This window comes from Trichophyton verrucosum, assembly GCF_000151505.1.
Source record: "Trichophyton verrucosum HKI 0517 chromosome Unknown contig00659_1.f1.exp, whole genome shotgun sequence".
Taxonomy (NCBI): Eukaryota; Fungi; Ascomycota; class Eurotiomycetes; order Onygenales; family Arthrodermataceae; genus Trichophyton; species Trichophyton verrucosum.
In genome coordinates this window covers 4,471-28,194 of record NW_003315296.1, presented here as the reverse complement: position 1 = coordinate 28,194, position 23,724 = coordinate 4,471, and the positions used below count along the sequence as shown (strand labels likewise).

At 50.0% G+C, this 23,724-nt stretch overlaps 10 protein-coding genes across 10 annotated transcripts in view; 4 read left to right on the top strand and 6 right to left on the bottom strand.

Annotated features, from left to right (window-relative positions):
* Positions 1-1,393: 1,393 nt before the first annotated feature.
* On the top strand, positions 1,394-2,194 carry TRV_06015 (glyoxalase family protein; the record flags this gene model as incomplete). The annotated part of the gene is made up of 3 exons (XM_003019868.1): positions 1,394-1,652; positions 1,730-1,946; positions 2,029-2,194. The coding sequence occupies 3 exons, from the start codon at positions 1,394-1,396 to the stop codon at positions 2,192-2,194; spliced, it is 642 nt and encodes a 213-aa protein (XP_003019914.1).
* A 599-nt stretch (positions 2,195-2,793) lies between these two features.
* Positions 2,794-3,544, bottom strand: TRV_06014 (uncharacterized protein; the record flags this gene model as incomplete). Its single annotated transcript, XM_003019867.1, has 3 exons — positions 2,794-3,005; positions 3,059-3,392; positions 3,455-3,544. 3 exons carry the CDS (start codon positions 3,542-3,544, stop codon positions 2,794-2,796), a joined length of 636 nt encoding a protein of 211 aa, XP_003019913.1.
* A 2,429-nt stretch (positions 3,545-5,973) lies between these two features.
* TRV_06013 (uncharacterized protein) lies at positions 5,974-6,979 on the bottom strand (the record flags this gene model as incomplete). The annotated part of the gene is made up of 4 exons (XM_003019866.1): positions 5,974-6,153; positions 6,240-6,491; positions 6,561-6,712; positions 6,766-6,979. The coding sequence occupies 4 exons, from the start codon at positions 6,977-6,979 to the stop codon at positions 5,974-5,976; spliced, it is 798 nt and encodes a 265-aa protein (XP_003019912.1).
* An 801-nt stretch (positions 6,980-7,780) lies between these two features.
* TRV_06012 (uncharacterized protein) lies at positions 7,781-10,645 on the bottom strand (the record flags this gene model as incomplete). Its single annotated transcript, XM_003019865.1, has 5 exons — positions 7,781-8,911; positions 8,979-9,141; positions 9,205-9,260; positions 9,371-10,093; positions 10,205-10,645. 5 exons carry the CDS (start codon positions 10,643-10,645, stop codon positions 7,781-7,783), a joined length of 2,514 nt encoding a protein of 837 aa, XP_003019911.1.
* A 1,318-nt stretch (positions 10,646-11,963) lies between these two features.
* Positions 11,964-14,402, top strand: TRV_06011 (RING finger domain protein (Rnf10), putative; the record flags this gene model as incomplete). The annotated part of the gene is made up of 3 exons (XM_003019864.1): positions 11,964-12,218; positions 12,297-12,448; positions 12,536-14,402. The coding sequence occupies 3 exons, from the start codon at positions 11,964-11,966 to the stop codon at positions 14,400-14,402; spliced, it is 2,274 nt and encodes a 757-aa protein (XP_003019910.1).
* Positions 14,403-14,773: 371 nt separating this feature from the next.
* Positions 14,774-15,037, bottom strand: TRV_06010 (uncharacterized protein; the record flags this gene model as incomplete). The annotated part of the gene is made up of 1 exon (XM_003019863.1): positions 14,774-15,037. The coding sequence occupies one exon, from the start codon at positions 15,035-15,037 to the stop codon at positions 14,774-14,776; it is 264 nt and encodes an 87-aa protein (XP_003019909.1).
* Positions 15,038-15,601: 564 nt separating this feature from the next.
* On the top strand, positions 15,602-17,287 carry TRV_06009 (uncharacterized protein; the record flags this gene model as incomplete). The annotated part of the gene is made up of 3 exons (XM_003019862.1): positions 15,602-16,545; positions 16,606-16,937; positions 16,980-17,287. 3 exons carry the CDS (start codon positions 15,602-15,604, stop codon positions 17,285-17,287), a joined length of 1,584 nt encoding a protein of 527 aa, XP_003019908.1.
* A 379-nt stretch (positions 17,288-17,666) lies between these two features.
* TRV_06008 (methyltransferase LaeA-like, putative) lies at positions 17,667-18,334 on the bottom strand (the record flags this gene model as incomplete). Its single annotated transcript, XM_003019861.1, has 2 exons — positions 17,667-17,900; positions 17,984-18,334. The coding sequence occupies 2 exons, from the start codon at positions 18,332-18,334 to the stop codon at positions 17,667-17,669; spliced, it is 585 nt and encodes a 194-aa protein (XP_003019907.1).
* Positions 18,335-20,932: 2,598 nt separating this feature from the next.
* On the top strand, positions 20,933-22,100 carry TRV_06007 (uncharacterized protein; the record flags this gene model as incomplete). Its single annotated transcript, XM_003019860.1, has 3 exons — positions 20,933-21,065; positions 21,126-21,439; positions 21,498-22,100. 3 exons carry the CDS (start codon positions 20,933-20,935, stop codon positions 22,098-22,100), a joined length of 1,050 nt encoding a protein of 349 aa, XP_003019906.1.
* Positions 22,101-22,672: 572 nt separating this feature from the next.
* Positions 22,673-23,724, bottom strand: part of TRV_06006 (plasma membrane antiporter, putative) — a gene marked incomplete at both ends in the record, with an annotated part of 1,999 nt that continues 947 nt past the window's right edge. Inside the window, 3 exons of the mRNA XM_003019859.1 lie at positions 22,673-23,053; positions 23,123-23,534; positions 23,592-23,674. Of these exons, the coding sequence (XP_003019905.1) occupies positions 22,673-23,053; positions 23,123-23,534; positions 23,592-23,674 (876 nt within the window). The remainder of the gene's footprint in view (positions 23,054-23,122; positions 23,535-23,591; positions 23,675-23,724) is intronic.

Here is a 23,724-nt window from a genome sequence, read left to right as displayed (position 1 = left end):
TTAGAAAGTTGGCAGGCGAGAAAAGAAAAGAAAAGAAACGACTTGGACGTTGCAACGGACGGTGATGCTGCCGGGGATCGAGAGCGAGAGCGAGAGCGAGAGAGAAAGAGAGAAATAGAGAGAGAGAAGACTGGAATATAGGATCAAGGCCCAGGAAGAGGCAGAATTGAAAAGAAGAAGAAGAAGAAGAGAAGAAAAAAGAGAGAAGAGAAAGCGACAGCTGCAACATCCGATGGTGAGCTGCTAACCAAAGGATTCACTCCTGCTCGATAACGGCATCGGTTCCTTTCTACTGGCTGGCGACCCCGATATCCAAATATGTTTTGTCTTAGAAGGTATGCAGAGATATCCCGTATGCTTGGAGCCCTCTATGGGACGGCCTTGGAACGACGACGGCTAACCTATATTGCACAGCTGGCTTCCCCTCCTTTTCATTCCAACGAACGCAAGCCCTCTGTTTATCCTCTCCTTCGTCACCCTCACTTACATCCTCCATCGACCCTGTATATACTGCTCTGCCCTCCTTCTGATCCTGTTCATCTCATCATGTCACTGGTCGGACCGCTGCTTCTTTGACCTCAAGGCAGATTGGTTTGCCCCGCGCTTCGCTCATTTGCCAGTAGCAGCCCCGACGATGAACGCAACTGCGACGACTCCGGCTCTTAACTCGACTTCCAGCGAGTTGACCGGGTATGTGCTTGATACCGTGAATACAACAGCCACTGCTCTGATGGGGGCTGCGTTTGAAGAAGCAAAACGCCGTGTCATGCCGAACGCATCATTGAGTGCCAGCGAACCAGAATGGACTGGTATTGGCCTCGAGTGGTTCAGGAGTTTGCTGGGACGCAGGGAGTGGACTCTCCCGTGTGTTGATGTGAAGGTTAGACTGTAGATCAAGAGAGACCCTTTTCTACCCGTTACTCTGACAAATTTGAATATGCATGCAACTATATTGTGCTTTCTTCCGCGGTTGTGGACTTGCAGCTTTGTTTTTCAACGACGAGCGACCTTCATGTCTTTTATGAGGCACGCCAGTTAGAGCGTATTATTGTATTGTTTTTTGTTCCCTCTGGTCCTGCGCATTCACTTAATAACCCCTTTTCCTACGGATCTAACTAATGTATACCACAACCTGTACTTTGTTCAATCAATCGAGGCCTTTCCCCCCAAGATCCCTCAGGCTCGTCATAAAAATATCCCAGAGAGCAAGCTTCTGCCAGACCAATCCAGAACGGGCTATATTAAGCATCCAGCTAGGCAACCAAACCTTCTTTCGCTAGCGTTGATGCTCGACTCGAAGGTATAAAAGTCGACACGAAATCTCCTGTAGCCTGGGCTAGGGAATCAAGCAAGTTATACTTACTATCATTGAATCAATGCTCAAACAGACACAATGGGCTTCTCACACGTTGGTCTGACAGTCCCAGATGACAAGTTCGAGGAGACGGTCTCTTTCTACCTAGCTGCTCTAGCTCCCCTCGGGTTCAAAGAGCACCTCCGGCCCCATCCAAAAGTAGTTGGCATGGGCGTGTACTATCCGGAGTTCTGGATCTCTTCGAACGCCGTGCCTAGTTCAAGTGCCGGTGTTGATGTCCCTGCTGGCAGCAAGGATGTTGTGTTTGGTAGTACACATATTGCGTTCAGCACGGGGAGTAAGTGATACTTCTATTTTTTTTTATGAGGTCGGTATATGCGAATGGGCAGGTTCTAACGTTCTACCATAATATAGATCGAGAACTTGTTCATGCATTTTATGATGCTGCGCTGAAGCATGGTGGAAAATCGAATGGTGGTCCTGGTGTACGGCCTCAGTATACACGATTCTACTACGCTGCGTTCGTGTTTGACCCGGCAGGAAATAATATCGAAACAGTATGTCTGTGGCCGGCCTGGTGTCATTGGAAGTACTGGTTTGGCATGGGCGTATTTGGCAGACAAAAGACTGAGTAAATGGGAGGGGTCTGGGAAGGGGGAAGCCAGCCAATTTATAAGTCTGTTTATTCTATATACGTCAACAATACTAGCTAGTACAGGTATATACCTGACGATGGAACCAACAGAGAAAGCAGTTAAACAAGCTAGGAGCGCGAGACAAAGACGAGAAAAGGAAATTAAAATAACTGAGAAAAGCAAGGAAAATAATATCAAGGAGATTCATCAACGCAGAAAGACATATTTGACTGAAACAGTGTAGGAACGTAAAGCAGTAGAGGAAATTGAACCAGCGTACACTAAAACCAAAGTGAGTATCATAAAGCAGGAGCTAAAAATAGTTGCCACGTAGGGGATATTGAGGTAAGGGAGAAGGGTGCTAGGGTGAGGGTTAAAATTATAAGATTAACATTCCACATGAAGTGGTATGAGTGGTTTGGGCATCAATTAAACTATTGATGAGTAGAAAAGGATAAGGGGATGGGGGGAGAGCATAAAGATAGAAAAGGAATGCGTGGAGGTGTTGGGTATGTAGACGTCAGCAAGTAGGGACACGGTATGGGGGGTATATGGGGCCATTTCAAACATCTTGCGATAGAACATGGTCTGTAGATATAATAAACAGAAAAAGAGATGAGACAAAATTCGAACATTCGGCAATTACCCAACGCCTGTTCTGGGTTTTTTTTTTTTTCTTTTTTCCTTCTTTACTTTCACGTCTCTCGTAATATTCAAATACTTCATTCTGTTCATTCATTTGCTTCTTCCGGTTCGAAACGTCAAGGGATATCTTTGTCGGCATCTCACTCGTAAGTAATAAGCGATATCCGTTAATTCGAGAAAGGCATGACAGGTCGGAATTTAACTGTATGCTCCGTTAACGTTCATTGGCCAGTCGTCTTCAGTAATGCTGCTCCAGAAAACCCACACCATGATGACGGCACCAAAGTTGAAAAGGGTCTCAAAGAAGGCGCCGTTGATTTTTCCGTCGGTGGCATTGCAGAGGTGTGTGCTAATGACGAATTGGAAAATCTGACTCAGAGCAAAGAGAAGGCCAGCAATAGAAAGGTATACTAGTGGAAATTAGCCTGGGTTATGAGGTCGACACAGCTAGACAGTAACTTACGCATGGGTCTCTTCTCCTTGAGCACCTTGACAACCAAGAAGGTCTCGAGAAGGAAGAATCCGACTATGCAAATTAGTGGGAAAAGAAGGTACAGAATGTACAATCCTATATTTTGGTTGGGGGCGCGATGGCTGGATTGAAAGCGGCCTGTCCATGCAAAGGCGGTATCGAGGGCAATGTACCCAGTGCCGACGAAGAGGATGAGAGCTGAGGTGACGAGAAGACCAAGTGAGACGGCGGTACCATCATCAATGAGCTGGTAACCGACAATGGCATTGAGAAGGAGCAGCCAGGCAGTGGCACAAATGGCAGCAACATGAGCCGCGGAAAAGCCCTATATGAATCACAATAATCAGTGGAAAGCAATTCGAACATATCTGAGAGGGAGATATATACCTTTCTAATAGAGTCGCTGAGTGGGAAAGCGCCGACTGAAAAGATCTCGCAAATAGAAATGATGATGAAGCCGATCAGGAACAGTTGCATTTCCCTGCCATTCACAGTTAGTCGAGATTCAAAAACTCTGACGATCCAACAAAAAAAAAAAAATAAAAATAAAAAATAAGAAAAAGGCCTCACCTTCGACCGACTGCAGCCCTTTTTCTTTCCGACCGCCATATTAAGAACAGTGTTGAGAAGATGGCGATGAAGCAAAGTAATATGGAACCTAATTGGACCTGGTAAGTCATGATGCTCGACCATGGATAGCTTTCAAGGGGATATATATCGTAGCCGTACCCAAGTTTCCGACATGTCGACCACTGCTAAGATTGATTCCCGTCAAGGCACACCCGCCGTACTTTTCATTTGGTGGTTGATTGTCCCGGATGAAGAGCTGTCATGGCTGTCAGTACATGGTATATAATCTGCCACTTCAGGTCAATAAGGGCCAAGGCCAGAAACATACATTGCACACTGGAAGTGTCGAGTCCCGGCAGAAATCCTATATCCCCAAGTCAGCGCCATGTCCTCGCAGCAATTCATCATGATGTTCCGGGGCGCTAACGCTCCAGCGCTGTCCAGAGCAGTACCGGAGGAAGTAACAAGGTGAGGTCCGGTGTGCGTACGTGAAACTTGCCAAACTGCGTCGACCCCATGATGGGACTCTTTCTGCCCTGGCGAACCTATGCGTCTTTTCCTCCCCCGGCAAACACAAGAATGTAGCGACAGTCGATAGAAGCCAGCAATGGCAGTTCAGCAAGCAAAAAGGCAAGAAGCCGAGGTTTTCCTGGTATTCAGTCTTGATGTGGAGTTGCCGGTCGGTGTGATAAGGCGAGGGATTTCGATAATAGCCAACCCAAGCGCTCAACAGCCTGGCTGGGGGGGACGGACTTCGAAGTGCAGGAATTCGGCGGTGCGAAAGGTGTCGCAGCGAGGAAGATGGCGCTGTCGAATGTCTCGAGGGCGAGGTTGAGGTTGTCGGTGTCTTGGAGTCTCTGTGCGAGATGTGGCAGGCTGGGAGGTTGTTGACAAGAGGGAGGAAGAAATGTCAGATGGAGTTGTGCCTGGTGGAGAGAGTCCACTTCCTGGTACGCCACAGCAAGCTTCGGTCTGCTTCCTTTTTCTCTTTCCTGGGTAACGCTGAGACTAGCCTGCGATCGATCGATAAGGGCGGGAACATCGATCACCTTTCCCTGTCACCATCACGGAGCCCAACAAGCAGCACGAGAAGGAAGACGCTGGCGACGACGGCGGGCGATGTCGAGAAGCAGAAAAGACGCAGCAGAAGAAGTGTTTCTCAGAGGGTCGATGTGTTTTTTTGCGTTTCAGGGGACGTATTTTTTGGATGCAGTTCCGCTGTATCGCGGTGACGAGGTACTGCTGTATCAGGTATTGTCACGGCGGTGTATCAAGCACCCAGGCACGGCTAATTTCTGGCCAATCAGACGGCGGGACAGGCCGAGATGGCGGTGGCTTTGCAGGGCAGTGAGTGGAGCCAAGGCCTGTCCTGGAGTCAAGAAGCGTAATTTACCTGCCGGGCTGATACGCGACGGTACGATCCGCGGGTTCCTTGCGTTGTCACAGCCTTACAGATGATACATCAGTCCAGCAAGGTGCCTGCAGCAGGTTGATCATGCATGGCATGGCGGAGATGACAAAGATGTTTGTTTATGGAGAGGACGGCGAGGACGGCGAGGAAGAGGGAACCGGCAGCAGGACGAAGCAAGTGTATAAGTAGAGACGACGGCCAGCCGTGGTTCGGAGCCCGGAGCAAAAGAGAGGGAGGGAGGGAGGAGGAAATGGAATCCAGGGCCAGGGAGTCTATGCATGAAACAGCTGGAGGCCAGGGCGGTGCTATCGATGAAACTTCGGAGCTACCCAGTACGGTAACTCAGCAGAGGAGTTAAAAGGTCCTTAATTCGAGGAATGAGGGTAAGCTCGACGTTGGTGCGGGACGCAAGATGCGAGATGCTAGTTACATGCTTAACCTGCATCGATACGAGAAGATCGAAATCCCCCTGGGCCTTTTGACTCTCTACAAAGACAAGAAGATGGCAAGACAGGCAGGTAACTCGACATTCAATGTGTCTGTACGGAGTACAGAGTACCATGATACAATTTCCAATTTCCATCGCTTGGGGCGGGAGTTGCCATACCAGCTAGTCGTCAACGCTACAAACGGCTGTGCTCAGAGTACTCCATAGTAAGTTAGATATCAGCCTCTATTTTCGCTCGTGGCGTCGGTAGCAAGCCATACAGCAGTCGTCTCGCTTCTTCTTGGCCCACGTAGCGCCCTCCTAGCACACGTTTTCAACAACGAGTTCCTTGCCGTCTCCCTCGCCTAGCTCAACTTTCAAAGTACGCCCAAAGACTTCAAACATCATCTCGGCGCACACCTTGGTCAGTGCTGGGTCATACCGACCTTTGCTTAGCTCGTCCCTGATAAATGCATCTTTTGAGGATGGTCAGCCAACCTAATTCTCCGTAGGAGGTACATAATGGCTGCTGCAGTCTGGGGGATAGATAGTTAGCTGTGACATACGCTGTGCCCAAGCAGCTTCATAGAAGCTGAAGCAGACACCCTTCTCATGCAGGGTGCTACGAATCAAATCTCGACCTGGCGCTGGGACGTGGTTGTCATTCTTGCCGAAGATCTATGCAAGGGTGGTTAGCAGCTACTCTTGAGCACCTCTACAGCTATAATAGAAACCAAAAAAAATTTGATGGCTACCAGACATACCATTACCAGTTCCCCTTTGATATCACCTGCTCGCTGAAGAGAGTCATCATTCTTCCCTTCTCCAAGCGAATGACTGTGGATATCTGTTGCAAAGTAACACACGGCAGCCTGGATACGTGAGTCGAGTGCACATCTGTACGCTAGATGGCCTCCCAGGCACATTCCAGTGGCACCCACGCGACCGTTACAAGTAGGTAGGGAGAGCAGGTAGTCCACGCAAAGACGAGCATCCTCATCATACGCAGCTAGTTTCTACATTATTGTAGTAGCCGTTAAAGTTAATCGAGAAACTCATAGATATTGCAAACGGTACACACTTACCTTGGTGATCTTCCATTTATTGCCGTTATCTGTATCCTCGGCATTGTACTGCAGTGGCTCGGGGCCGGTGAATTCATGGTAGCTAGATGGTGCAGCACAGATATATCCCTGGCCAGCTATCATGCGTGCAAACCGTGCAACCGGGCCAGTAACTAAAACATACGGCATTAGAATGGAGCGTTTCGCGGTTCGATTTGACAGATACCTTGGTATATCTCGCTGAAGACTACTACTCCGGGGAACTTTGCACTGGGATAGCCTGGGATAGTGGGATGGAAGACGTATATTCCTATAATGCTCGTGTTAGCGGTGGCCTTGCTAGCTAATGGATGCCAGAGGAGGCGGGTTAGAGACTCACTCATCTGCCCCTCTCCGGAGACAGTCGTCTTCACATCATGGGTAGATTCCTTTACTAGCATGATTGCGACTGCAGGCGGGAGTTACTGAATCTCGCTATTTAACTAGAGCCACCTGGCTAGATCTCAATCAGCGCTGCCACTGGAGCTGCGAGCTATGTTGTAGTCTCATAGAGTTAACTAGTTGGTGTTGATGGAGTTTAGTTAACTTGCTGGTCTCCAAATCAAACGCCGCTTTTAGACCTACCGACAGCTACCTGGGCTGTGCACACATACATATCCATTGCGCAGAGAAGTCACTGCCGTTAATGTACAGGCTTACGAGTAATGGTTTAATTATTCGGTGTAGCTTGATAGCTGGAGAAGTGAGAAGATAAAGCTAGAACAGGAACCCCTTTTTTTTGCTGATACGTTTCTCAATACATGAGGTGATATAAGAGAAGCAATGCGGGTAGAAAGGAGGTAGGTAGGCGGATTGAGAAGACACAGAGGAACTGAGAAGTTCATAAGGCGGAGGGGAAGGATAGGGTAAGCTGATGGTCAGGAGTCTGAGGGTAAAGGGCGGGTTTTTTGGTTGGACAAGTAAGAAAAGACTGGGTAGAGCCAGAATCCCGTGCATTTTGTGCACCATATATATCCTGCCACAAGCTATACACAAGCAGATATGTGCAGAACATATGTAGTAATACAAATAAGCAGGGGCTATTTTGATGATTTGAGGGGTTTCTTTTGAAAAGAGTTAGTAATACTAATATAATAGTATCGCATGGGTGTTAGTTGTAGTAAATGGTGGTTAGTATAAAGCAAAGCGTGCATTTATCGTTCTTTGGGTAGATTTTTTGTTTCAGTGACGCTAAAATTCGCTTAAGCGCTGTGAATACGCTGGTAAAACAGGAGATATGCAACTTTGTTATCTCGAGAAGCGCCGAAACGGGCGCTGCTGGAAGCTGTGGGGGTGCCTTTTCCGGAGTCGGCTTTAGGCGAGGCATTACCGCTAGCAGCAGCAGCAGCGGCGGCAGCGGCGGCCATGGATTTTTGCCTAGAGTGGCTGCCTGAGCCAGAGCCATTGACTTGGCTCCAACCTCTCCCGTTATCTGAGTGGTCTTGCTCGTCAGCATCAAATTGGTCATAGATGTTGTTGCTGGAAGTTTGGTCACTAGAATTATTGTGGCGCTCAAGGGCGGCAGAGAGCAGTTTTGGATCCTCTTCACTACCGCCAAAGGCCACTTCTTCACTTCGTACGCGGCGGATGTAGGTGTCGTCAAAACGGACCCATTCACGTCCATCCTGCCGGCGGACTTCAACTGTGTAATGCCCTCCACTTGCGCTCTTGCCATGATGATAGATAACTCCAATGAGGCGGTATTTGGGGAGGCTGCCGTTCTGGGCAGAAAGGGCATTGCGGCGGTGTGGGGGAAAGACCTCCTTGGGTATCTCCAGTTCAAGTGGGTATCCAATCTTCTTCCAGATCTTTTGCGTGCCATTGGTGACGTTATCATACTGGAAACGCTTGAGGTGAAGGATGAGGACAGGGGGTAGATTCTCAATGAAGACTTGTTTGGTAGCATTGACTTTGGGTCCACGGGATGATTGGAAATCTCCATGCATGGTTTCGGGCTTGGTAAGGCCCTTGAGTGCGTCGATAATGTTGTTGACCTGAGGGGATCCAATGTCAAGCTGAAGGGACTGATAAGGTTCGAGAGTTACCGAGTTTTTGTTTCCAGGCACCCTGAACTCTGATCGGATTTTACCGCTGAAAATACGTGTAATGGGCGATTCCCCAGAACTATCACCGGACGACCTGGTGACCGATGCTTTCTGTTTGTGGCCAACCTCCAGCCAGCCGTCACCAGTAGAATCATCTGCGATGGAATGAGCATCCACATCAGACGAAGTAGAAACGTCAGACTTGTCTGCCATGGCATTTTTAGTGGCCAAGAGGCATTCATCATGGAGCTCTTCGAGAAGGAAGCCAAGGAATTCCTGGGCATCTTGCTGATGACCGCGCTATGACGGAGTTAACGAAACTGACGGGCCTATAAAAAGCAAGGGCCAAACTTACTCTCATGTCCCTAAAACGCGGGAGATGTCGAATAACTTGATAAACATATTCTGGAATAAAAGATTCGCCGTACTCCTCCAATTCGTTTTGTTTCAACCGAAGCCTTAATTTTTCCACCGAAGATGCCGCATCAATAACCCTGAATTCCCGTAGAAACATAATCCTAAAGAGTATATTAGCACAGGGAGCAGAAATATCTAGTCAGAGCAGACAGAGCACAGCTTACATAGCATCCACTAAAGGGCTGTCACTTTTGAAGCTATGGGCCGCACGACGGCCAATCTGATCAAGAAATTCATAAAACGGAACGCAAAAGATTAAAACTTGTAGGATCTGAGTAGGATTGTCAGTGCTGGTTGATTTGATATGAGTGTCACAGGAGGGCGACTTACAGAATTCATATAGCACATATTTCCCGTATTTACAAGGCCACGAGGTTCTAAGAAAGCAATTTTTTCGCTATACTGATCAACATTCGAACCAAAGCTGTTGAGTGCTTCAGCCAAGGATTCACCCCGGGTGAGCGCCAAGGCACCAGCTTGAGGAGAAGCAGCAGTTGATTGTTTTGCAGCGGCCTTTGAACGAACAAGATCAGCCCAAGATTTTGGGGCAGCCCGTTGCGGTGCTGGAGACGGGGTTGTGTTGCTGGTAGTCTCGGAGGAAGCTGGCGGCTGTGATTCTTCCTCGGTTGGACCATGTCCGTTTTCAATGACTGTTGGAGCTGCTGCCTCGGTTGTACCCGCTTTCTCAGGAGTAGGCTGAGCTGAAGATTTGGATTGCTTGGAAGCTGATGGGCTTTGGGAAACTAATGGAACAACGGGAACTACCGGAACCCCTGCTCTTGTAGTGCTAGCCTGGCGGGCGTGTGCTGGAGTTTGTTGAGCGACGGTGGCTGAGGGCAGAGACGGAGTATCTACTTCGGATTGGGCCACAGAAGCTGGCTCAGCTGGTTGGTCTTCAGCGTCATTTCCCTGAGGTTCGGTGTCTTCAGTTTCATTCTCGTCCTTTGAAGGCAATTCTACGGCGAGGGAAGAAGGTTGAGTAACACGGTTCTTACGGCGGCGTCGTGGAGGCTTGGAAGGAAAGGGAGCCTCTGGAACGGAAAGCCAAGGTAACTATTAGTAGGGAAAGCACCTGTCAGTAACTGCATTGATATAATTACAGCTTGCCAATTTTTTCGTTTGAAGAAAAATAGAGGGTCTGCAAGACAAAGAACCGGAACTCACTGGAGGTTGGAATACCTGTCTTACGCCTGACCGAGCCTCTGGTCTTCTGGCGGTGATTGGAGGGGGTGTAGGGCGTGCACTGTTGTTGGTAGAAGCATTGGTTGAGGCATTGCTGCCCACTTCACTGCCAGAGCGGGTTAGAGAATACTGCGCAGACTGATCCTCCTGCGGCTCGGTGATTGCCGGTGTAGACAGGGAAACGGGAGGCGTGGGCGAGAAAGCCGACGGGTGAGATGTAATGGGAGTGCTGGACTGTGTCCGGAGGGCTGGAGACATGTGTGGTGGAGGTGGTGCGTGGTTCGGGGGTTGGGGCCGAGGATATGAGCAAACAATCAACGGGGTATTATACTGGGGGTAAGGCTGCATTGGAGGAGGGTGAGGAGGCATCTGCTGGTACGGGTACCAGTTCTGGAAGTTCTGGGGTCCGTACGGCGGCGGCATGGGTACTGGCCCGTGGGCGTGAGCGTGAGCGTGAGCATGTCCGTGTGAATGGCCAAGTGCGTGCGGGTGCGGATGGGGGTGGTGGTAGGCCATGTAGCCGGGCGACCTGACGTTGGGCGGCGCGGACGAGTACGGCACCTCATGCTGCCGCCGCGGAGGGGGCATGGGAGGCTGCCCATGCGGCAGAGGAGGGGGATGATGGTTCATCGCGGGCACAAAAGGACCAGTGGTGTCTTGGAGTTTTTTTTTCTTTCCTATGGTCCCTTTCAGCGGTTCTCGGAGGCGGCTTGACTGGCTGTCAAAATGCGCTCTGCTTGGACGCCATGCATAGTAGTCGACCAGACAGGCCAGTTCTCGCGGGCAGAAGGCGACACTCTTATCAGATTATCGAGGAGCCCGTCTGTCGGTCGAGCAGTGAATGGCGGTTGGCCGTTGGTCAAAGGGAATCTGGTCGCTGAGAGTGTGAGGTTAGTCAGGTATTTTGTGATTCTCATCGCTGGCTCGCCCACGCTCCACTAAAAAAAAAATAATATTCCACACAACTCACAGACGACGGGCAACGGCCAGCGCAGGACGAGCAGCACTCGCAGACGTCGGCAGCCGCAGGCGCTCGTAGGTATCTCGCTCTACCGGGCGTGGGCGGGCAGGAATGTTGTCTGGAGATCGAAAGCTCTCTTTTTGCGGCGTCGCTTTTTCGGTTTGAGGTCGTTGAGAATTCCCAAAAAGGGAAATTTTGTCCCCCCGAGCAAGGATAAGGTCACGGGACCACAGCGCCAGCCAGGCGAAGCTCGCGTTGGGCAGCGAGAGAGAGACGGCGAGAGAGAGAAGGCGAAGGAGGGAGAGAGAGAGACGGACTTGATCGGACGAGACGAGGCCGTAGAAGGGGGCCAATGGGTGTCGCCAGCTCGCTACGGACGGTTTTGCAGGCCTCTCTTAAGGCCCTTTCTTATAGAACGGAGAGGAGGAAGGCCGCTTGCTGCTCTTTTTCTTTGGCGTTGCGGCAGGTTTGCGCTGTGTTTGTCCTGTTTGCATCCTCGGGTTCGCCCCTCTTCCCTTCGTGGTGGTTGAAAAGCCGCGATGGAGACGACGGCGAAGACGACGACGACGACGTCGTGAGACGGAGACGGAGAAGACGAAGAGCGACCTTCCCACCCTTTCTGCGTGCATCTTCAGTTGTTGTTGTCGACCTGAGTCTACACGGCGTCGGCGTCTTTTAGGGAGGCAGAGGCGGCAGTGACATGACGGGGCCCGTCCTGGCAGCTTCAGCGTCATCGTCAGGCCGGAGCTGGGAGACAAACCCCCCGGATAGGCGCAAACAATGTCGGCAGGCCCAGGACAGTCCTCTGCGCCATCTAAACTGACCGGATCCTCCAGCCAGCCGGTGTCATACCATCCGCCGTCGCAGTCACACTCGTTTGGGCCGGACTCACCAGCTCGTCGTGTCTCGGGGCCGCTCGTGGGAGGCCAGTCGTCCAGCAACCTAGCTTCGGCCAGGAACAACCAGTCGAAGAAGGCGAACCACAAGCGTCAGCGGAAACCTCGTCTGGTGGACGAGGATGCTATTGCTGAAGCCGTGCGTGTCTTCATTGTCCTTTGTTCTGAGATCGTTAATCCAGAAGACAAACCCCCCCCCGACTGACTCAAGATGTAGGCAGCCATGAGGTCAACTTCCAGCAGAAAAGGCCAAACCTCTATCACTCACTTGATGAACTTTTCGCTACCTCCACGGCCTCACTCATCTCCTTTCCGGCCCCATCGTCACGTAACCTACCACTCCGGCTCACACCGTGTTGATAAAGCGAGGTACGGCTAAACCCCCCTAAACTCCGGCACAGCAACAACACAAATGTCAGGGACCGAGACAGGCTGACTGAACGGTTAACCATGCAGATACGTCAATGCAAACTACCGGTTTATAGTGAACCCAAAGAAGAATTACCATGCACAGGCCACAAATGCAGACGTCCACTTGGATTGGGACACTGTGCTGCAGGTGTTGGTGTCGACGTCGTCCTCCCAGCCCACCAGCTGTCCCATCTGTCTCTGTGTTCCCGTAGCTCCACGGATGGCCAAATGTGGACATATATTCTGTCTGCCTTGTCTTATCCGCTTTCTACACACTGTCGATGACCAGGATGCACCTCCTGTCAAAAAGGCGAGATGGAAGAAATGCCCAATATGCTGGGATCCGGTTTACATGTCCGAGACTAGATGTGTACGGTGGTACTCCGGCCAGCAGATCGATACGTTGATGGAAGGCGGGGATGTCTTTCTCAGGCTAGTCATGCGTCACCCTGGCAGCACTCTTGCACTTCCCCGGGATGGGGCCGACCGACACCCTCACGGACCCGAGGACGATCTCCCGTGGTATAATGCAGCGGAGGTAACCGACTATGCACGGTTCATGAAGGGCGGAGAGGAGTACATGATATCTCAGTATGATGCCGAGCTCGAGGCTCTTGAGAAGCAAGAACAGGAAGACGAGCTTCTTTTTGGGCAGGACTCAACATGGACCCAGAAAGCCATGGCTGCCATTAGAGAAGCCAAAGAAAAGATCAAGGGAATTGGTAACCCGCCTCATTTCCATAGAAATGACGGAAAAGAGGACAAGCATGAACAGGATCTATCTCTATCTACCTCACCACATACAAAAAAGACCCCGGCTTCGCATTTGCCTGGAACATCATCACATTCAGGGCATGATACGACACCCAGCAACAATGCAGCAGCAAACGCAGGTGAAGTTGAGGATATCTCGTCTAGGGTGTCTAAGCTTGATATACACCATCAGCCGCATACCAAGCAATCAGCTCCATCATCGGATGAAAGGACATCCCACTCGACCGCCAACGAATCGGAAAGGGGCCACCCTCCTGATGTGCCGTACTATTTCTACCAAGCTCTGCCCCATTTCTATCTCTCGTCTCTTGACATACGAATTCTAAAATCTGCGTTTGGCGACTTCTCACTGTTCCCATCCACCATACTACCCCGAGTCGAGCACATATCGACAGGCCATATCATGGACGATGACCTGCGCAAGCGTGCCAAGTATCTAAGCCATCTACCCCATGGCTGCGAGCTGACCTTTCTAGAATGCGACTGGACCGACCTGGTCAGCCCCAGCGTTCTTGAGAAATTCAGCGTCGACATTGAACGCCGCCGGAAGCGAAATCGCGAGAAGGCAGCCCGTGAAGAGAAAGAGCGTATCCGTGCTGAACGGGAGGAAGATGAGAAGCGGCTAGCAGGAGCTAACCGACGGAAGAGGTCCAGCCTGTCGTCTCCTAGTGAGCGACCCTTCAGCGCTAGTGACTTCCAGCCTCTTGGCCCCGGCGCAAGCAGCCAGGCCGCCGCCAACGACGACCATGTAGACACCAGTGTTTCCACCGCCTCGCCTCCATGGTCCTCTTTGCAGAGCCGCAACAACCAGAACCACCAGTCGTTTGCGGCTCTAGCAACGCCGTCGAACAGCCCCCCTTCCCGCCGGACAGTATGGGGTACAGCTGTGGTCGAATCCAGCTCCCCCACTGCCAGTTCGAGTCGGGAGCCCTACCCTCCCAACCATGACGATGGCTGGCTTCAAGACTGGGAGGCAGAGCTCCTGGCCGAGCAGCGGGAGCTCATCATGCATGGCACCAACTCCAATAGTGGCAATAGTAGCGGGACTGGTAAGCACACACCCGGTGCCACACCGGGTAAGAAGAAGAAGGCTAAGAAGATCACACTGATGTCTACCAACGCACGACGAGCAGCGTAGCTGTTCGCACGAGGCCTGCCTGGCTACGTGTCAGCTCGCTTCAAATAATACTAACCAACCCTTCAGTATCTTTGCTATCCTACTTTGGTGATAAATGGCAGATTCAGCCTTTCTGGGGTATTTCTTCTGAGCCTCATCTCCTGGTTCATTCTCGCAAATGTTAATAGAATCCGTCTGTCGACAGAGACAGGTTTGCATCCGTATATAATAAATCAAACATCAAACAGACAGTGAAATGGCAACGCGGCCTCCGTCCTACGTACATCTATCTTCCAGTAGCCGTCCAGTCGATATAAACAAACAACGCCCAGCCGCGCCCTGGCTAGCTGCATCGTCGCTAGCTTACTGTCTAGCGCTGCCTAGTGCGCATCTTAGCCCTCTTCGCATTCGCTTGCCAGGGATTCTCCAGCTTTGTTGCTTGCTGCAAGCCAGATAGTCAAGACGGGATCCAGCAAAGTCAATTGGACAGTCGGCTCTACTCTGATAAACAACACAGAAAAATAAAAAATATAAAAAGTCATAAAAAGGACGAAGAAGAAAAGAGAGGGAGAAGGGAAGGAAAAGGGAAGCAGAAGAAAAAAAAAAGAAAAGCTGAGGATCTGCCTGAATATTTGGGCCTCTCTGGTCTTCTCCATTTAATTTCAGGTACCCTCAGGGGCTCTGGTTGGCAAGCAAGCCCTGCAGGGTCAGGCCCGAATGCTCTCGCTCTCCCCCGCCAGATTTGCCCCCTATTTTCTCTCCCCCTTCCCTTAATCTCTCGCTGGCACACCGTCTGTTCCGTTCCTTTTTTTTTTTCCTGCTGCAGAAGCGCCCTGTGGAATATTCAAGTATCCGTTACTTCAGCTTCGCCATGACGGTGACACGATCACAGACCGGGAAGACCCCTAAGTAAGTAGCCCCCAAGCCTTTTTTGCGGCAGGACAAGAGCGCCCCGTGGGAATCTGAGGCGCGATAGATAGATAAATAGCTGGCCTGCGACGCCTGCCAGCTGGTTCCTCCCCGATCTCTTTTCTCCTCGACAAGAGCAAAAGGGAGATCATTAGAAACAAGTACACGGCTGACGGTTAGTGCTATTGGAAACCTCTAGAAAAGCGCAGCAGGACGCATATCTCGAGACTCCGCGGCGCATCACACGGAGTCGCTCTTCTGCCACGCCCGAAGTGAGCTCAGATCTCGCAGAGTCGATAGAGAAGCCGAAGATGTCTAGTCCTCGCAAGCGAGCCACGGCAAAGAAGGCGGAGGAGCTCAGGGAAGAGGTCGAGGAGCATGTCTCGACCGCCAATGGCTCCAACGGCGCTGCTAACGGCGCTGTCAACGGTGCTGCTGCGAACGGCCACAGCGAGAAGAAAGCCGAAGCAGAGCAGACTACGGAAGACCACAAGATCACCGACCACATCGAGTTTGGAGGGACTCCAGGCGTGACGGCGATGATGATAGGATTCCCTGCGCTGATGTACTACATGTGGATTGGAGCGACTTACTACGACGGCGCATTCCCAACTCCCTCGGAGGGCCAGTCCATGTCCGACTTCCTGCAACACCTCCTTAACCTGGTATATACCGGCGCATTCCCGTCACTCAAGGCATGGACGATCTACTGGGGGTTTTTCATCTTTGAGGCCCTCGCATACATGTATCTGCCCGGAATCACCGTCAAGGGCAGACCGTTGGATCACCTGGGAGGAAAGCAGTTGACCTATTACTGCTCGGCTGTTTCGTCCTTTTATACCACCATCGTGCTGGCGGTTATCCTTCATGTCACCGGAGTGTTCAAGCTGTATACCATCATGGATGAGTTTGGTCCGATCATGAGCGTAGCCATCATCACCGGCTTCGTCATCTCTATCATCGCTTACTTCTCTGCCATTGCCCGCGGTGCTCAGCATCGCGTGACCGGTTACCCCATTTACGACTTCTTCATGGGCGCAGAATTGAACCCGAGACTTTTTGGGATCTTGGACTTCAAGATGTTCTTCGAGGTCCGGCTGCCATGGTACATCCTTTTGCTTCTATCCATGGGTGCTGCTGCCAGACAGTATGAGCTCTACGGATACGTCTCTGGAGAAGTCGGCTTCATCCTCATGGCACACTTTTTGTATGCCAACGCATGCTCAAAGGGAGAGGAATTGATCATCCCTACTTGGTATGAACCTTTGGCGCACAATACGTTGCTCTCCTATAGCATCTAACACTTCTTCTTTAGGGACATTTACTATGAAAAATGGGGCTTCATGCTTATCTTCTGGAACTTGGCTGGTGTTCCGCTCAGCTACTGTCATTGCACTGTCTTCCTGGCCAACCGCCATCCTTCAACCTATGCCTGGAACAAATACGCCCTTGCCTTCCTCTACATCGCCTACCTTTTCGTCTACTGGGTCTGGGACACCACCAACAGCCAGAAAAATAGATTCCGCCAGGAGTCCCGTGGCCTCGCTGTGATCAGAAACACCTTCCCACAGCTCCCATGGCAGACCGTCAAGAACCCAAAGACAATTACCTCCAAGAAAGGGGACACCATCCTTGCCGATGGCTGGTGTAAGTTTTGCGAGATCAAATAAAACATTGTTATTATTATAGTTTTACTAACATTAGTGTCAGACGGATATGCCCGAAAAATCCACTACACTTGTGATCTCTACTTCGCCATCAACTGGGGCTTGATTACTGGATTCACCAGCCCGTTCCCTTGGTTCTACCCCGTCTTCTTCGCTGCCATGATCACCCATCGTGCTACCCGAGATATCCAGCGATGCCGCGCCAAGTATGGAGAGGCATGGACAGAGTATGAGAAGCAGGTCCCTTATCTCTTCATCCCCGTAAGTCCACCAACTGCATCTTTCATGACTGGCTTACACCAAACTAACCTGCTTTACTCCAGTACGTAATTTAAGTGACCGAAGATCACTATATTAATCACTTGAAGTCGAGCCGTCGCCAAAAGTTTTAGCGCATAGACTTCTTGCCTTCCTCCCTTTTTATTCTATCGTCTGCGTCTTGCGCCCTTCGCTTGGCCTTGGTTTCGTTCTTCCTTTTATTTTATTTTCTCCCCTACATATATACGTCTTTATTCTACTATCATTTTGATTTAATTGGAGGTACCTGTTTACCTTCCCTACGGCCAGGGAAAAAGGAATGTGAACGAAAGTGAAGATAGAAAGATGAATTACAACCTACATAGATGTGTAAAGAAGAAATGAATTATCTGCTTGCAAATGCACACGCTCCCTGCTCTGCTCACTCGGTCTCCCATCCGAACCTGCTCGATTAGCCCGGCCTTCGACCATACACAAACCTCATCTGAACATAGAGGTGTGACTGAGGGTCGGTAAAGTCGTTCCGCACAGCTGTAAAAAGTACATCAAGCTCTTCCATGGTCCAACCAAGGACCCGGGTAAAAACAGCCACTGAGCCGGACTCCAGCCATTCTCGAATATTCATTGCTTGATAGTGACCTATCTCTTTCATCTTTGGGTCTGGTGACCATCGTCCCACAGGCACCTGTGCATAGGAAGATCAGCTCAACTTGCACAACACCAGCCTGGTGTATCACCAACTGCATCATGTCCACCCACCTTAATTACTTCTTCAACAACGTCTACAAATCCTGCAGCCCGCATCTTTTCCGCCCAGGTTTGTTCGACGTTCAACGGTTTGCCAAATTTCCGATACCCTTTTACTAGTAATTTTTGCCACAGGTTGGCTGTCACTGCCCTTTCACGAGTTCCGTCATCCGAAAAGAAGTTTGCTTCGGTACTTTGCATTTCGAGATATCCGCCAGGGAGCAGATTTTCGTACGCCTGTGCAAAGAACTTATCATAATATGATATAGAGCCTACCAGGTTGCGGGCATGGATGTAGCTGAAGTGGTATGACTCGGGGTATTGCCATTCCTCTTCAAAGTCATCTATCTCGAATGTGCAGTTACGTGGCATCCTGAATTGAGAAATATAGGTAAGTAAGTATATTTGACCGGCATGCCTTTCTATTTTCTATTAGCTTTCTTACCATAGTCTTTGGATAGGACTTAGATCCGTCCCTGGTTAGTTCCGCGTTAGTAACGTCCACCACAGTTTGATATAGGCTGCAATGCATACATACCTAGGACCTCACAGCGAGGATGGCGCCTTTGATATATGTAAGGTTAGTAATGCTTCTTTCTATCCCGGCAATACCTCACGCGAAATTGAATTGGTTATCTCACTCCGCAAATTCAAACGCCCAAGTACCAGTCCCAGTCCCTAGGTCAAGCACACGCTCTGGACTTCCCTTCAATGGAGCTCGATGTAGTTTGCCGTTTAGAAGAAGGTAACATATCCTATGCTCCTTTGTATCAAATCAGTAAAGGAGACACGGGGAGGCTGTTCCTGGTTCATAAAAATGAACACTTACTAAGTCCATACGATCCTGTTCTCTCTTATCATTTGGCTTTCCAGGGGTATATAAGTAAGTTCATGGCTCTCTACTTGGATAGACAGATATACTTGGCAACTAACCAAAAGGTATGTTCCATCTCGATAGCCGTGGTATCGCCGTTCATTCTAGAGTCAAGTTAGAAGCCATGTCTGACTGGACGGGGTATTTCCTTCTGCGGCCGAGTCTGATAACTACTGCAAACAGGCCCATAAGACGAGGTATACCCAGGTTCATAAACCTACTTCATATCTATGTGGTTACACAATGACTACAGTTAGCAAAGCTCAAGATTGGATGGAACTGTCGTGGGGAGTCACCTATAGTTGTATACAGTTGAAGAAACAGATGTAGTTCCGCTGCGCCGAGGGACACGATGACGTTAGCAGAGAGCAGTCTGATTCATAGGATCCCAGCTCCTTTTCAGAGTGATTTAATGACGGCGGTTTACTTACTGGTGAGATTGTGACCAAATATCGGTTTCATACTCCGTAAGGGGGTCTCCGTTATCCTACACCGAGTTAGGCACCACAATACAGACTGAAGGCCACGATAAACAGGCATCTTACACTGTCCACCTCGATTATATCGTCCATACTCATGGTGTCTTGAAATATGAACTGTTCCAGAGGGGATTATGATGTATTATGGGGCAAAGACTCAAGACGGGTATTGTTCCTGAACTTCGAGCATTAGATCGAGCACTCCCAAGGTCAAAAGAAAGTCTTTTCGGATGGCATACTTTCTTATCTGCAACCTTCGAGATGCTGGGTATATACGAGACAGGCTCCTTGTCCCGTAAAAACGGCCCCAGAAAAAATATAGCTGGCTGCTTTGCCGTCAAAGTGTACTGTTCAAGCTGTGGAGTACTGGCACGACCGATATCAAATTCTAGGAGCAGAATGCAGCGATCTCGGGGAAGACGAAGAAAAATCCCAGTGAGCACTCTCCCGTAAAAGTCGAGACAGGGCAAAAAGCACGTAGGCGAGAGCCTTTCTTTTTTTTCCCTCTTCCTTGTTTGCACTGCAGACTGGTCTATGTTTGCTTTTTGGGCTGAATCCAACAGGCCTGGGCTTGCCTTGTCTCAACACAACTCGCTGGCCGGGTTGGAGGCCAGTTCGCAGCTCCTTTAACCCTTGATCCTGACCGCTGGAGGGTTACCATCTACTTCGATACAGGCCGCACAGTGAGCTAGCTAGAGACGTGGGCGTCCACTGCTTGTCTCCATCGTCGACAGCGCTGTGGCAAATATCCTCAGAGGGAGTTCAGGGGCACCACCACGCGAGACTTCCAGCATCACTAAGCAGCTTCCTTAGCCCAGGCAGCTCTCAGTCCGCCCGCTCGACCCATGCCCGGGATCCCCACCGGCGAGCCAATAGCGCCCGCCAGCCTGGTAAGTTGCAGGCGATGTGTCCGAAGAACCAGCACGCCGGGTCGTCCTTGCGGCGGTGCGGTACGAGCAGCGCAGTGCCCGCCTGCGTAGTCAGCCTGTCTGGAGACCGTGGCAGCCCGCAGTGTAACCAGACAGCAGTCAGTGAGCTAGTCAGTTGACTGACTGACCATTTACTCGATGGTGCTCCACGGTTGGATGGCCTGGTGGCTGCTTGTTTTCGTCACTCACGGTGTACATTGCAATACACAGGACGCAATCTGGTGCATCCGCGGACGGTAATAGGGAACCAAGTTGATCAACATCAAACCCTCGGATTCTCACGGCGAGCCACTCACAGCTGTATACGGAGTACAAGGGAGTCACATAGCTAATATGCCGATGCAATGCAGGTGCGGGGACCTGTTCAGTCTGTTTGGCTACTTAGGAGGCCGCTTGGGGCCAGCTTCATCGCACCCAATGACGGCCAAATGGTGCAGGCTACTCCTCCTGGATTATACCCATGGCGTCTCACAATATAGCCAATCCAATTGCAACAGCCATTGCATTGACCGTTTACCAGCTACGGGTCGAAGTATCAACACACTGCAAACTTACCACTTTCTCTACACTATGACATGGGCGTGACGTCAGGCCAGATAGGTATCAATATAACTACTGGACTGCAAAGCTCTATCGAGAATGCAGGCTGTCTGGTACATCACTGACAGGGACGAATTAATCAATCAACATGGCCCTATTCTTGCAAGGCTGTGAGTTTGCTCGGCAATATACATCCTCCCTTTTCCATGGCAGATCCCAGCCCTCTAAGAGGGCCCTTAAACTAGGTGTCCTGTCAACCGCTAAGATAAGTGCTGCTGCCGGTAAATACCTCCATCCCAACCACTTTACCTGATGAATCAACTGATACCAATGACCATCAGTCGTCTACCCTTCGCTAAGCCACCCGGACGTGGATTTATATGCAATTGCATCTATGGACCCCCAAATGGCGAAGACCGCAACAGAGAAATACGGCTTCTCAAAGTCATACCACTCCTTTCGGGAGCTACTGGATGATCCGTTGATCAATATTGTCCATATATCCTTACCACCCAACATATTTTTTGAGTGGGCTACGAATGCCTTAGCTGCCGGAAAACATGTTATCTGTGAAAAGCCATCTACAGCAAATGCAGATGAGGCAAGAACATTGATCGATGACGCAGAGAGGCGGGGCTTGGTCCTCCAAGATGCCGTAGGTTTCTTATCCGCTCTCTTCTATAAAACACCTTTAGTAACCGCCACTCTTCTAGTTTCACTGGCAATTCCATCCAGCCGCTCATCGGTTCAAGGAGATTGTAGATTCAAAGAGATACGGGAGAATCATTCGTACTGATGCCTGGATGACATCTAGCCCTGCTGTGCCCGATGCAGATCCAAGATGGCAGTATGATCAAGGGGGTAAGCGTACCAGCACCAATGCACGTCCCATTTCTGACTCTTTTTTGCTTATCATGATCCCTTTTGTAGGCGGTTCCTTGATGGACGGATCATATGCCTTATCATTCACTCAATATGTGCTCCCGTCTAAACGTCCGAAGAGGATCCTCTCGGCAGCTGCTCGTCCATCAAGGGATGATAGCCGTGTTGACGCTGCAATGCATGCATTATTGCTCTTTGAAGACGAAAAAGGTAACCCCATTACCAGCCGGATTTACACAGACATGTCTCGCAGCAGACTAGGCGGTATTCTCCCTCGTGTCTGGGAACTACCATCGATCGAGGTGGAGACAGATGCCGCAATAATCTATTTCTACAACGCAATGATGCCCCATATCTATCATTACATCTCCATCACTGATAAGCGGACTGGGATGACGGAATACAAGACACAGAGCTCTGGAGGCCCTCTCTGAGATGAAAGATGGACTACGGGAGGGAAAGGAGGAAAGAGTCACTGGAGCACATATAGATGGCAACTGGAAGCATTTCTCGAGAAAGTCAGAGGCAAGGAGCCTATATGCTGCATTTCTAATGACGACGCTATATACAACACGGAATGCATTGATAAGATTTACAAAGAGGCTGGAATGCCCGTTAGAGCGGACCCGGAGGAGATTCGGACAGGTGAAACAGGCCGGATGCCAGGGAAAACCGAGAAATCCAGCGGATAAGGCTACTCGAGAGCCCAGACTATCGAGTAAGTATAATGTAATAAAAGCTCCGACATAACTTAATTGTATCCAATTTGTTTAATATAGTTACCCTTCCTATTTTCCAACTTGATAATCATCCCTTTCCACCATCCATTCATCACCCGCTGGTGAAACCGTATATGGCCCACTATTGGAGACAGACCCTACACTCAACTTACCCATACCCATATCCTTCTCCTGTGGCCGACCTACTACTGTTGTTGACACTCGCTATTCATACGCGAGCAAAATGCAGTATCCAATGCTTTAACATATGTCCCTCCGATGCAATTTTAGTCTTTGACCCTCTGTGGGATTGCAATGGTCGAGTCAGACGAGGGCAATGTATTATCAGGTTCATTGTCGTCCATATCGTTGCGTTCCGGAATGACAGTACGACCAATGCGAAATGCCACTGGGGTTGGGGGATCGTCTCGCGGACGGCCACTTTTTGTTGTAGGTTGCTTGCGGAATCTAGCTGGTATGAAGCGTGGAGTTCTCGGAGCAGGAGCAGAAGTAGCTATACTGGCTGTATGTTGGAAGCCAGGGGTGTTGACTCCAGAGTGTGGGCCACGCTCGGAATCTATATCGATGCTCGTGCTGAGGGCACTAGAAAGTGTGCGTGGGATGCTAAAACCGAGCTTTCCAATAGGAATGGACAGCCCATGGACAACCTAGGAGAACCATTAGCCTATCTAAAACAAAAATGAGTAGTTTAACGAGTCTGGGTTAGCAACACTTACAATACTGCAGATAGTCAAGAACCAAACGACGATGTACATCGTCTCAATAAGACGCTCCCCGTCTTCCCTTACCTTCCCATCTACTATAAGATTGCGCCTGACGTATTCCAGGCTAACATATAGGTAGAAGATGGCACTGACGCCAATGGGACCGAAAAATCCGACGAAAGCGGCCTGGCGAAACTCTTCAATCTGGTGGATGTACCTGTGCATAGCAAAAACAACAGGAAGCCGGCGGAATAGTAGAATTAGGATCCCTAGCCCAATTAACCTATATATGGGAATAATATTGTTGTTCAAGAAGATGGGCCAGGGGCAAACAGCGCCAAACCACATGAAAACGGACAAGTTCAGTAGCATGTCAATGGTTGGCTGGAGAGAGTCATCAAGAGTCTCAAGGCGGAACCAGTCGCTGTCTCTCGGGTTAGATCTTAACTCAGGAATCCTCAGTAGACTTTTTTAGACTTACTCAATTGTGAAGACGTTGCCCGCAATAAAGCAGGCAAGTACATCATCGCTCCCAATCATGCCGCATGTACCGATGATGAACAACTGGCTGATGTATTAGCAAAAGTGTAAGTTTTTTTTTTTTTTTTTTTTTT